This window comes from Microcaecilia unicolor, chromosome 3 (genome assembly GCF_901765095.1).
Source record: "Microcaecilia unicolor chromosome 3, aMicUni1.1, whole genome shotgun sequence".
In the NCBI taxonomy this organism is placed as follows: Eukaryota; Metazoa; Chordata; class Amphibia; order Gymnophiona; family Siphonopidae; genus Microcaecilia; species Microcaecilia unicolor.
The window spans coordinates 44,454,097-44,468,188 of record NC_044033.1 but is presented as its reverse complement, the minus strand read 5'-3'; the positions used below and the strand labels follow the sequence as shown (position 1 = coordinate 44,468,188).

Here is a 14,092-nt window from a genome sequence, read left to right as displayed (position 1 = left end):
TTCCAGCTCCAGCCTTGCTTGTTTGCCCAGTCCCGGCTGGGGGTTTCTGCCTGTTGCTGCCGCTCCTCGACAGTAGCCTAAGGGCTCACGTTCTAGTGAATGTATGTTTTAAACCTGAGATCATGACAGCTGCTCAATCAGAGCACTGTTTTGTACTCTAAAAGTGACTGAAACAGGTCTAACTTAGGACGTCCCTTCTTTTTAGACTTGGATATTTCTTCCCATTCATTTATTACTATTGAATGTCCTGATATTAGGCCCTCCCTAGTCCTACCCAAAATACACCCAAATTAGCTTCCTATTTCCTATCGAATTCCCTATAAAATTCTTGTCGTGCATAACTAGATCCAATCTTCAGGTTTTCCCTCCTTCCTAGCCAGTTTTCTAACTCCATATCTCCCTACTAGAGTACTGTGTTCCTCACAACACCACCTCTTATGTATACTTTACTTCAGAACAGTTGTTTATGATTCTACCAGATCGACTTGCTTAAGTGTAGTTGCCCCCGCTCTTTGGAATGGTCTTCCCCTTTATCTAAGACTTGAAAGTTAATTTGACAAATTTAAATCTCAAAGCCTATTATTTTTCTCTTGCCTTTCCTGACTCAAGCCACCATCAGCAATTTCTTACACTTAATAATCACTAATATCATCTCAGGACAAATCACAGCCTCAGTTGGCAAGCTTGTTCTTCCCTACAATTTTGTTCTCCCCTTCCCTGTTTACCCTCCCTATTGGAATTGTATTTTCTCCTTTAACTATTCCTTTCATTCCTGTATTTAGACTGTTGATTGATAAATGTTAAATTATTTTTATTATTTATTACTTTGCTTAACACCCCCTTTCTTTCATGTACATTGTAAACCATATAGATTTTCATTATATTGATAGTATATCAAATAAAGTGAATCTGAACCTGAATCACCAATTTCTAAACAACGTTTAAGACCTTCGATATTTAATGGTGTATTACCCCTGATGCAGCCTGAGGGTACAATGTAGCCATGTCAAGTTTTATCTTCACAATAAACTCCAAGAACTTATTCAGTGTGGCATACTCCTTACATTGGTCTAATGTAGTTAGATGACAACAAGAAATACGGTAAAGTAGAAGAAGTAAGCATCTTCAAAATTAGGACATTTTGGGGCGTAGTTATCAATTTGGGCTACAGTTAAGATGTGTTATTTTACCAGTAATTTGTGCTTTTTTATCATAGGTTCCACTTTATGCAATGAGACCTAATTACTAATAATTGGTGTTAATAGTATAATAGCATGTCAATGGCAGCTCAAGTTGATAATTCCCTCCCGTTATCAAAAACATAACAAGTACAATACCTTATCTAATGCATACATAGCAAACACAGGGCCATCATGAGCTTTGATTGTTTTAAGCAGAACAATATCTTTCCAAATATAAATATCTCCAGTAGCTGATCCAGAGAAAACCAATTCTTCCATTCGACCATAAGAAACACACATCATTGTTTCCAGCTTTCCAATACTGCCGAAAGTTCCTCGTTTAGAAGTAAACCCACCACCTTGAATTAAAAAACAGGTTTCACTAATTGACTGATACCACCACCACCTTTTTCATTAAAAAAAAGACAGGCAGACATATATAAGTTATGATTCAGTCAGTTATAGAAAATAAACAAAACGAATGTTCTACATATTTTATTCAAATTATTTAGAGTTTTGTTTAACTGATAAAGCCATGTAATGCAAATTATGAGAAACTGCATTTCTTTTGACCACCTCAACTTCCGGAAATCACTAAAGACCAACCTGTTCGAAAAGGCATACCCTACTGACCCAACTTAAATGCCTGAACCCAGCAACACAAAGAAACCAAACCTTGAAATGAACACTATACAACTTCTCTTCTCTACGATTCCCTAATATGTCTGTAATACATTTATCTCATTGACAATATCATCACTCTGTATTTGTTTCATCACCGGAGGTGGCTAACGCCACATTGAGCCTGCAAATAGGTGGGAAAATGTGGGGTATAAATGTAATAAATAAATAAATAATACCAGTAGTGATGGTTCCAGGGATGGCCCAGAGCATTCAGTGGGAACAAAGTAGAGGGAGGGGTGAGTTTGTAATTTTTACCCCACTGAATTCAGGGACCATTAATTCTACATTTTCATGGAAATAGGCTATAAAGCCCAGAATGCAATGAGACAGAACTGAAAGGGCAGAATGGAAAGGCCAGAAGGGAAAGAATATAGAGTTCTGAATCAATATAACCCTGTTTAATTACAATGGTCATTACACACTATCTACTAATTCAATAAACCTGAGCTCACAATTTTATGCTTAGCGCACAAAGTTGTGTACACAAGGTTAGTGGCATGAGGTGTTAACTATCAATTATTGGCTGTAATCACTGATCTCTCTAAGCTGAACAGGAATCCTCCAGCTGCACTGCTGTCCGTGAGGGATGGTGTTTTAATATTATGTTTTCAATGACTAGAGACAGGCAGGTTCCCTGGAGTCCTGCACACCTTTCCTGTCCCTCACTATTGAAAATGTGATAGTGAAACAGCACTCTCCACTGTCAGGACTGTAGGTTGAGGACTCCTGCTCAGCTTAGAGGGTACAGAGGCTGTAATTAGTACTAAGTGGCACTAAATAGCAGTTATGAACGTAACATGTCAAGATTTTGCAAATTGCATACACAAAATCCATAGGGGCCCATAGGCGTAGTTTGACTTTCATTTGGGGGGGGCAAAAAAAAATGGGCGGAGCATATTAGCATATCATTTGCATATATACATATGCAAATGAATATGCTAATATGGAGGAAGGAAATGAAATTTACAGGCAAAATATCACAGATGCACATTTCAAAAAGCTGACACATTTCAATTAATAAATTATGAATAAAATAAACTTTTATTTACCTTTGTTGTCTGATCATGTAGTTTTTCTATTCGCTTTGATCCCAGTGTCTTCTGTTTTATGCAGTGTCTTCTTTCCAGTAGGCTTTCCTCTGCTCCCCACCCTCCCAGTCCCATCCATCTCTTGCTCCTTCCCTCTGCTCCCCACCCCTCCCAGTCCCATCCATCTTCTGTTCCTTCCCTCTGCTCACCATCCCTCCGTCCCATCCATCTTCTGCTCCTTCCCTCTGCTGTGCCTGACCTCTCCCAATCCCATCCATCTCCTGGTCCATCCCTCTGCTCCCCACCCCTCGCAGTCCCATCCATCTCTTGCTCCTTCCCTCTGCTCCCCACCCCTCCCAGTCCCAACCATCTCTTGCTCCTTCCCGCTGCTCCCCACCCCTCCCAGTCCCATCCATCTCCTGCTCCTTCCCTCTGCTCACCTCCTTTCCCAGTCCAATCCAATTCCTGGTCCTTCCCTCTGCTCCCCCCCCCCCCACCCCTCCCAGTCCCATCCATCTCTTGCTCCTTCCCTCTGCTCCCCACCCCTCCCAGTCCCATCCATCTCCTGCTCCTTCCCTCTGCTCCCCACCCACCCCTCCCAGTCCCATCCATCTCCTGCTCCTTCCCTCTGCTCACCTCCTTTCCCAGTCCAATCCAATTCCTGGTCCTTCCCTCTGCTCCCCACCCACCCCTCCCAGTCCCATCCATCTCTTGCTCCTTCCCTCTGCTTCCCACCCCTCCCAGTCCCATCCATCTCCTGCTCCTTCCCACTGCTTCCCACCCTCCCAGTCCCATCCATCTCCTGCTCCTTCACTCTGCTTCCCACCCTCCCAGTCCCATCCAATTCCTGGTCCTTCCCTCTGCTCCCCACCCACCCCTCCCAGTCCCATCCATCTCTTGCTCCTTCCCTCTGCTTCCCACCCCTCCCAGTCCCATCCATCTCCTGCTCCTTTCCTTCCCTCTGCTTCCCACCCCTCCCAGTCCCATCCATCTCCTGCTCCTTCCCACTGCTTCCCACCCTCCCAGTCCCATCCATCTCCTGCTCCTTCCCTCTGCTTCCCACCCTCCCAGTCCCATCCATCTCCTGCTCCTTCACTCTGCTTCCCACCCTCCCAGTCCCATCCATCTCTTGCTCCTTCCCTCTGCTTCCCACCCCTCCCAGTCCCATCCATCTCTTACTCCTTCCCTCTGCTCTCCACCCTCCCAGTCCCATTCATCTTCCCTCTGCTCCCCCCCCCCCCCGCCGCGAGGTCCAGGATCGTGACTCCGTTTACCCCCTCTCTTCCTCCCTCCGTCCGTGCAGGCAGCAGTCTTCTTCAACCTTTCTGTGCTCCTGGCAGCGGTAGCGACGTATACACGCTGCCTTCGGTCTGCCCCGGAAGCCTTCTCTTCAAGTTCCTGTTCCCACCTATGCGGGAACAGGAACTTGAAGAGAAGGCTTCGGGGCAGAGCTGAAGGCAGCGTGTACGTCGCTACCGCTGCCAGGAACAAGAAAGGCTTAGAGAAGATTGGTGCTGCCTGCGCCGGAGGGTAGGAAGAGAGGGGGTAGATAGACGCGCTCGTCTCCGTCCGCTTCGCTGCTTCCCTGCCCTCTCTGTCTGCGTCCCTCCCGAAAGGAAATGACATCAGAGGAAGGCGGGACGCAGACAGAGAGGGCAGGGAAGCAGCGAAGCGGACGGAGACGAGCGTGTGCCTGCTTGTTTTTTTTTTTTTTTTCATTCTAGCGCCAGTCCACGTCCTCGTCGTTTGGGGGGGCATTGCCCCCCCTCGCCCCCCCCAGTCTACGCCTATGATAGGGCCCTTTTACAAAGCGGTGGTAAGCCCAACGCAGGCTTACTGTACGTTAACCTGGAGCTACCACCAGCCCAATGCAAGCACCGGTGGTAGTTCCAGCCCTAGCGTGTCATTTCCCGTGCTGAGGAAAACAGGGCTGTAATTTTTAGTGTGGCACTAACCTGGCGGTAATCGGGCAGCGCTGCTCACTACCCAGTTACCGCTGGGTTAGCACAGGTGCCCTTACCACCACCTCAGTGGGGGACAATAAATGCAACCCCCTTGCATGGCCACACGGTAAGAGCAATCTTACCGCATAGTCACGGCTATTTTCAGCCTTTGTTACCTGCTGCGGTAAAAAGGGCCCTAGCGCAAAGCAAAAACAGCCCCCACCGCTAGCGCAGGGCCATTTTTCTGCAGCTTGGTAAAAGGACCCCATAGCATGCAAATGCAAGGGGGTGCGGACCTCGGAGGGGCATAGGTAGGTCAGAATACTGTTTAGAATACTAGCATTTATGCATCTAACTGCCTACATTTAGCTGTGAGCATTTACATCAGCCATTAAGCTAGTGTAGGTGCTCATACCCCACTAAAAGTAAGGAAGTCTACTAATTACAAATCCTTTAGGAAAGCTCTTAAAACTTACCTTTTCCACTTTTTAATAATTGTTAAACTCTTCTTTTAATTATAAGTTGTAGTTCTAGGGTATGTGCAGCTTCTTTAATTGTAAACTGCATAGAACTCAGCTGGGATTTTGCAGGGTATATTATAAACAATACAAAAGGAAATCTCCCTCTAATATTCTCAACAAAATAATAAATACAAAAAAGGAGGAGATATACAGAGAACGTATCATCAGCTAAATTTACTGACCAAAAAAATATATACACTTAATTGATTAGAGGAGGTGTTGCCTCAAGAAGCCCCCGGCTCTAATTTATATGGAGCTCATAGGGGCTGGATTGCTTCATCATCGGCAACACCACCACACAAAAAGCAGCCTCTATCCAACATATATTTAATTCTTTTTTTCTTTTTTTATATCTTTTTTTTATCTTGTTGAATTTTTAGCTTATGATGGACATTTGTAAAATTAATGTGTAACGGCTACTTAGCTAAGTAGCCGTTACACATTAATTTTACAAATGTCCATCATAAGCTAAAAATTCAACAAGATAAAAAAAGATATAAAAAAAGAAAAAAAGAATTAAATATATGTTGGATAGAGGCTGCTTTTTGTGTGGTGGTGTTGCCGATGATGAAGCAATCCAGCCCCTATGAGCTCCATATAAATTAGAGCCGGGGGCTTCTTGAGGCAACACCTCCTCTAATCAATTAAGTGTATATATTTTTTTGGTCAGTAAATTTAGCTGATGATACGTTCTCTGTATATCTCCTCCTTTTTTGTATTTATTATTTTGCAGGGTATAAGCATTTATTGTATTGTACTGTTAAAAAAGTGGTATTTTTTTTAAAAAATGCAATAAAATGTGACTGTTCATGTTATTTATTGCTGATATTGTTGTTTCAATATGAAGTGCTACTGTATAAGAATTGTCTTATGTTTACACCAGGAGGATTACAAAGACATACTACTAAGCGGAACAGCTCTCAATACTATTACCTGTTTGCTGCCAAAATTTAATGTGTTTTATTCCAACTGTTACCAATTTGTCAACATGATAAGGGTTACACTTCACTACAAAGATTTTATCTGTATGCCCCCTGTAAAGACAAAAAAAATAAAAAATCATAAACTAAAAAATAATTCTGAATTATATTTCGCATTTTGAAGGCTTCCATACATCTATCTTCCAACCATTATTTGTACTATTGCTGGGATGAAAAACAACTATCAACAATCAAGAAGTAAATCTTGCCCATACTATTGATATTTTACAGCTGACAAGGTTTATCAGATTCTCATATAGATCACAATAAGAAACTAGAGAAAAATGGCAAAGTTCTCAGTCATGTAAGGCTTATTTACTCATCCTACATAAAACAGCACATTGTGTCGTTTTTTTCCATGAGATTCACTATGATACCTCAGTACTGCAGGGTAGTGAATATTGTAATTAATTTATTTTTGCCCTGCTGCACACAGGAGTATCATGTTTTCTCACCTGTAGTAATACAAAGATAGTGGAATCCAAGTCAGTCCTGCTATCTCTCAAAGGACCAGGCCAGTGCTTAGTTTAAAAAAAACCCTTGCCTCCCTTCTCAAATCCTTCACTCTCTAATTCCTTTCCTAATACCCCCACACCCTTAGCCCCCTAGCAGTAGTCTTGTGGTACTGCCAATAGGGGGTCAGGCTGCCAATGGACTCTCCCTCCAGCAGTAGTTATCAAAAGACTAGCCCGAGGAGGCTGAGACTACCATTTTGAGTCACCGAGCCATTGGGGCATAGTGTCTGGGAATTGCTCTTGCCACCCAACTATTTACCAGGAAGAATTCTAGTAAGTGCTAGGAGAGAAGAGGTATTCAAAAAGGGATTGAGAGTGGGAGAACCAGCTTGTTTCCTGGGAGCATCAGGCTGCATGTAAGGAGGCCTGATGATCCCAGGAAGAAAATTTATCACATCTCTGAATAACATAGCTTATGAAGTTTAATGCAAGATGCATTATCCTTTTTGTACATAATGAGCTATTTTGCATGAATTTGCAGGCAATGCATCTCATCATTTAAAAAATATCTTTATTGCTTTTTTTTAGCACATGGTGGGTCAGATTTTCATGTGTTATTGTATATAGGGCTATAGCCTGACAAACCTTTTGTGTGTTTTTGTGATGCCAGAACAAAACCATTGTGGACTTTCTACTGCAAAACAATGTGGACAAGCTGTCTATATGTGAAGAATGAAAGAGGCATTGTTCTTCGTTTTCCTGCTGGGTATGTGTAGTGAAACAAGTATCTAAGCCTTGAGAGCCTTCTCAGCCTTGAGAGTAGCCATGAGGACCTTGATGATGCAACAGTGTTATGAACATCTTGTCCCAGCTTTAGTACACCAACATTCTTCATCTGTATCCTGTCTCTCATCACTGAAAACACTTCCATCAGACTTTCATTTGAAAGATGTCCGATTTGCTCTGCTAACATCAATGAGCTTTGATCCAACCACAAAGACTGCTTCCAGTATTCAGGCATTTGCATACAGCACTGATAACCATGAACTGAAAATACGAAAATGCCTGCAAAGACAAAGATATTGAGGTCGATATTTCAAAGAGTTTAACCAGGAAGGAAAAAGACTCCTGTCCAGTTAAACCCTGTTGAGTTAGCCGGCCACCAATATTCAGCAGAACTCAACCGGGTAGTGCCACTAAATATCATCGCTAACTGGCCATCTCCTAACTGGCTAGGTTAGGGGCAGGACAGGGGTGGAGTTAGAGTAGAGCGCCAACTTTGCTGGTTAGCAGCGATATTTGGTTCACAAACCGGCTAAGTAAGTGCATAAAAGTAAAACAGCAAAACAGGTGTCCTAACTTTATGCACTGAATTAACCGGGCACTGGTCTGAATATCAGCTGGTGCCCAGTTAACTTCTGGGTCAGCCAGGAACTAATATATAGGCTGAATATTACCCCCACTGGTTTTTGTTCCATTATTCCTGCCTCAAACTTTGTGGGGCATCCTGTCCTTGTGCTGCCACCCTAAGCAATGCTCTCAGGAACACTGTATTTTCAACTCCTCTGTATGCTACTGGGGCCTTATTTCTAGGCTCATATTTAGCTTGCCATCCAGAGGGCTGGGTTGGCTGGAGCCGGCATAGGAAATAAATCCTAACGTTGTTCCTGCTCAAGAAGATTGTAAGGCTGTAGTTTTATTTTCCTTCTTGGCTTGGGGTCAGTCAAAGAAATTTTCCTTTGGTGTTCCAGTACAAGGCAGACTTTGTGATACTTTTGATTTAGGCTTTGTTAGGGAAAATGTATTAATTTTTTATATGATAAGACTTTGTAAGGAATCTGCTGCTAGGAAAATATATCTATCTCATGCTTGTGTTTGCTGCTTTTGCTATGCCATAATAAATCATTATCCAAACCGAACTACACTTTCTCAGAACAGGATTCATTTATATTCAAAAATGCGTGGGATAAACATAAAGGAATCCTGTTCAGAAGGAATGGATCCTCAGAAGCTTAGCCGAGATTGTGTGTCAAAGCTGGTGGGGGGAGGCGGGGCTGGTGGTTGTGAGGCGGGGCTAGTGCTGGGCAGACTTCTACAGTCTGTGCCCTGAAAATGGCAGATACAAATCAAGGTCAGGTATACACAAAAAGTAGCACATATGAGTTTATCTTGTTGGGCAGACTGGATGGACCGTGCAGGTCTTTCTCTGCCGTCACCTACTATGTTACTATGTTATTGCCAGCAAATGGCAAACACGAGACTGGGATAGGTGTAAACAATTCCCTAAGTAAGCCACATCTGTACATAATGTAATAAAGTTTTAACAACCATTAATTGCTATTGCCATAGAGAGAAATGTTTTAATAACTTGTTTAACTGTAAACAAAGAAAGCACATTTAGCAGGGAAAAATTCCGTGCTAAGCACTTTTCTATAAAGGGTTTGTGCCTTATATAGAACAGCGTTTAACGAGGATCCTGTACCTAACTTTTGGGTGCTGGACTTACGCCTGCTAAAACCTGATTTAAATGCAGACACCCAAGTTAGGCGTGATTAGGCAATATTCTGTAATTCTGCATGCAACTTTTTGGAACACCTCCAATGTCCTCATGGTCATTCTTCCTTTTGAGATACGCACCATGGGAGTTAGGCGCCATGCCTTCTAGAATAGTGTGCAAACAGATGTGTGCACAATTTTTTATGAGTGGCAACTAACATCAATAATTGGTTGTTAGCACCCAATCACTGATGGTTCAGAGCTCATTATCCAATTTATCTGCATGTGCATCTCGGAACTGTGCCCAAAGATGGGCACACAAATTTAGGCACCACATACAGAATCCAGGGGTTAATGGCCACATGCTTGATGCAATTTTATAAAGAGCAATTAACCATGTTGTTCAAAGTGTAAAATACCTCAAAAATGTCTGCAAACTTTACACATAAAATAGTGCAAGTGGAAGATATAATACTGAGACCATGAGCACTGGTTGCAAGTAGTTGCACCTGACATCACTATTTTTTCTTGGATGCTTCTTTCTTGGATGCTTCCTTTGTTTGATGGCGAAAAGGAAGGCAAAGCAGCAACCTTACTGTGAGTCCAAGTATACAGAGGTCCAGGGACCTATGGAAGCACAAGAGGTAATGATACCCCACTACTCTGAAATGTCTGAAATGCTACTTGGTCACTCCAGGAGAAAGTTCCCCCGACTCACTTGATGTGAATCCTTGTTGCCACTTTAGAAGCGATGCAGCTGGATGATACTGGTTTGAGATGCCAGTACAAGGAGGACAATTACCAACCCTCTTGCAGTGAGGAGATTGTAGGGTAAAGTAGGGGAATGCACTGGACCACAGATTCCTAAACTCAATTTAGCCCATCTACTCTTCCCCTGATAAGAGGAAATCCTGATTCCAATGGTGAGAGCATTGGTAGGCCCTAGAAAAGTTCTTCTGGAATACATTTGGGATGGAAAGATAAGGACTTAACTCTCTATGGGATTTCATGAATCGAACTGTAGCTTTCCCCCCCTCCACGAAGCAGTAGCTAAATTAAAGGATCACAATGGCATGATTGGATGCTTAGAATACTTAAAATTGTTGAGCATTCAAGTGGTTGCTCTTCAAATTGTGTGTGCAAGAAGAGAGGTGTACATATTAAGGGAAGTTTGGTTTTTATAGCAAGACTGGAGCATTAGAAAATGTGTATAAAGGGAAGAATTTAAGATTGCTTAATTTCTCAAAGATTAGATTTGCTTCTCCACAAAAACTGTGAGAAATGCTGAAGATCCCACAGGTGGACATGTTAGGTATTTCTGATATCACTTACATCCCCTTTGGAAGACTGGAGGGGAGTGAAGAGGAAGGTAGGATGGATCCCTTGGTGATCACTGACAACTTAGACATTTCTGCTTTTTGAAGCTCTCTCAGGGTAATATACACAGAAGAGCCACTCTAGTAGTGTCATTGCCATTCCTCTAGCTTCACTAAGTCCTTTCTCAAGTTATCCACACCATCAGGGGTATCTAACGTATTGCATATTTTGGTATCAACCACAAAGAAGCAAACCTTACTAGACAGCTCTTTAGCAATATCCCTTACAAAAATGTTAAAAAGAACCGGACCAAGAACCACACCTTGCAGCACACCACTAGTAACATCCTTTTCCGGAGATGCGAAGGCGGTAGAACGAGAGGACATGAAATGAGATTGAAGGGGGGCGGACTCAAGAAAAATGTCAGGAAGTATTTTTTCACGGAGAGAGTAGTGGATGCTTGGAATGCCCTCCCGCGGGAGGTAGTGGAAATGAAAACGGTAACGTAATTCAAACATGCGTGGGATAAACATAAAGGAATCCTGCTCAGAAGGTATGGATCCTAAAGAGCTTAGACGAGATTGGGTGGCAAAGCCGGTGGCGGGAGACGGAGATGGTGCTGGGCAGACTTATACGGTCTGTGCCAGAGCCGGTGGTGGGAGGCGGGACTGGTGGTTTGGAGGCGGGGATAGTGCTGGGCAGACTTATACGGTCTGTGCCAGAACCGGTGGTGGGAGGCGGGGCTGGTGGTTTGGAGGCGGGGATAGTGCTGGGCAGACTTATACAGTCTGTGCCTTGAAAAGGACAGGTACAAATCAAGGTAAGGTATACACAAAAAGTAGCACATGTGAGTTTATCTTGTTGGGCAGACTGGATGGACTGTGCAGGTCTTTTTCTGCCATCATCTACTATGTTACTATGTTTTCCTCAGAATAAGTTCCATTTACCACTATCTTCTGTTGCCTTCCACTCAACCAGTTCCTAACCCAGTCAGTCACTTTAGGGTCCATACAGAAAGCACTCCGTTTATTTATTAGTTATCTACGTGGAATGCTGTCCAAGGCTTTGCTAAAATCTAAATACACCACATCTAGCACACTCCCTTCATTCAACTTTCTGGTCACCCAGTCAAAGAAATTAATCAGATTTGTCTGACAAGACCTGCCTCTAGAGAAACCATGTTACTTCAGGACCTGTAATCCATTGGATACCAGACTTAATGGTCTGTAATTCCTAACCTCTTCCTTACTTCCACTTTTGTGGAGAGGGACCACATATGTTCGTTTCCAGTCATCCAGGACCACTGCCAGCAGCCGCTAGAACTTCCCTAAGTTCCTTGACTACCCTCGGATGTATGCCATCTGGCCCAATCACTTTGTCTACCTTTAGTTTAGCCAGCTCCTCATGAACACAGTCCTCTGAAAATCATTCAGGGACTACTACTCCTCCATTCCTATTTGTGTTTGTCTTCTGCAGTCCTGCTCCCGGCCCTTCAGCTATGAACACAGAACAGAAATATCTGTTAAGCAATTCCGCCTTATTTTTATCAGCTTCTAAAATATTCCTACCCTTCACTTTTGAGTCTCACAATGCCACTTTTGCACTTCCTCCTATCACTAACAAATTTAAATTAAAAAAAAAAGTATTGCCCCCCTCCCCTCCCCTCATTATACCATATTGGCTATTTTTTTCTTCTATTTGTATCTTTGCTTTCCTGACTACTCTACCAGCTTCTCTTAGCATTTCCAGATATTGTGGCCTGTCTTCCTCTTTTTGCAATCTCTTGTAATTTATAAAGGTTAACCTCTTTTTCCTTACCTTTTCAACTACTACTTTTGGAACTAAAGTGGCCTCCTTCCTCTTACTTTTATTTACTTTACATAAGTACATAAGTATTGCCATACTGGGAAAGACCAAAGGTCCATCAAGCCCAGCATCCTGTTTCAAACAGTGGCCAATCCAGGTCACAAATACCTGGCAAGATCCCAAAAAAGTACAAAACATTTTATACTGCTTACCCCAGAAATAGTGGATTTCCCCCAAGTCCATTTAATAATGGTCTATGGACTTTTCCTTTAGGAAGCCGTCCAACCTTTTTAAAACTCCGCTAAGCTAACCACCTTTACCACATTATCTGGCAACGAATTCCACGTTGAGTGAAGACCTTTGAAGTCAGAATGATTGAATATTTTAACACCCAACAGAAAGGACTTAACAAGGATCTGGGGTTCCTAGCCCATTATAAACCATAAAGCTGTATGTCTCTGTTGATCTCCCCACCCCTCACCTATCCACACCCATCCTGTTAGAATATCAATGATATGCTTTGATGTCCCCATGCATACCTCCTACCCACTCCCATCCTCCCACCCTGTCAGACTGTCATAGTAATGCTTGAATGTTTTCACTTATATACACTGTCAGCTAGCACATTTACTTATTTCCGATCTGACAAAGAAGGGCAACCTTCGAAAGCTAATCAAGAAATGTATTAAGTTATGTCCAATAAAAAAGGTATCATCTTATTTTCTTTTCCATGTTTTATTTTGTTTGATTTCTATTGATAACCTTAAGAGTGGACTAACACGGCTACCACACTCCTCTACGTTGAGTGAAGAAACATTTTCTCCGATTCATTTTAAATTTACTACATTGTAGCTTCATCGCATGCCCCATAGTCCTAGTATTTTTGGAAAGCGTGAACAGATGCTTCACATCTACCCGTTCAACTCCACTCATTATTTTAAAGACCTCTATCATATCTCCCCTCAGCCGCCTTTTCTCCAAGCTGAAGAGCAGTAGCCGCTTTAGCCTTTCCTCAGAGGGAAGTCGTCCCATCCCCTTTATCATTTTTGTCGCCCTTCTCTGCACCTTTTCTAATTCCACTATATCTTTTTTGAGATGCAGTGACCAGAACTGAACACAATATTCGAGATGCAGTCGCACAATGGAGCGATACAAAGGCATTATAACATCCTCATTTTTGTTTTCCATTCCTTTCCTAATAATACCTAATATTATATTTGCTTTCTTAGCCGCAGCAGCACACTGAGCAGAAGGTTTCAACGTATCATCAACGACGACACTTAGATCCATTTCTTGGTCCGTGACTCCTAACGTGGAGCCTTGCATGATGTAGCTATAATTCGGGTTCCTCTTTCCCACATGCATGACTTTGCACTTGCTCACATTAAACGTCATCTGCCATTTAGATGCCCAGTCTCCCAGTCCCCTAAGGTCCTCTTGTAATTTTTCACAATCTTCCTGCAAATTAACGATTTTGAATAACTTTGTGTCATCAGCAAATTTAATTACCTCACTAGTTACTCCCATCTCTAGGTCATGTATAAATATGTTATAAAGCAGCGGTCCCAGCACAGAGCCCTGGGGAACCCCACTAACTATCCTTCTTCATTGAGAATAATGACCATTTAACCCTACTCTCTGTTTTCTATCTTTTAACCAGTTTTTAATCCACAATAGAACA

General features: G+C 42.7%; 1 protein-coding gene across 1 annotated transcript in view; it reads right to left on the bottom strand.

The window, feature by feature from the left end:
* EML6 (EMAP like 6) overlaps positions 1–14,092 on the bottom strand; it is a 744,128-nt gene that overhangs the window by 391,179 nt on the left and 338,857 nt on the right. The window contains 2 exon segments of the mRNA XM_030195849.1: positions 1,338–1,540; positions 6,291–6,391. Coding sequence (XP_030051709.1) covers positions 1,338–1,540; positions 6,291–6,391 — 304 coding nt within the window.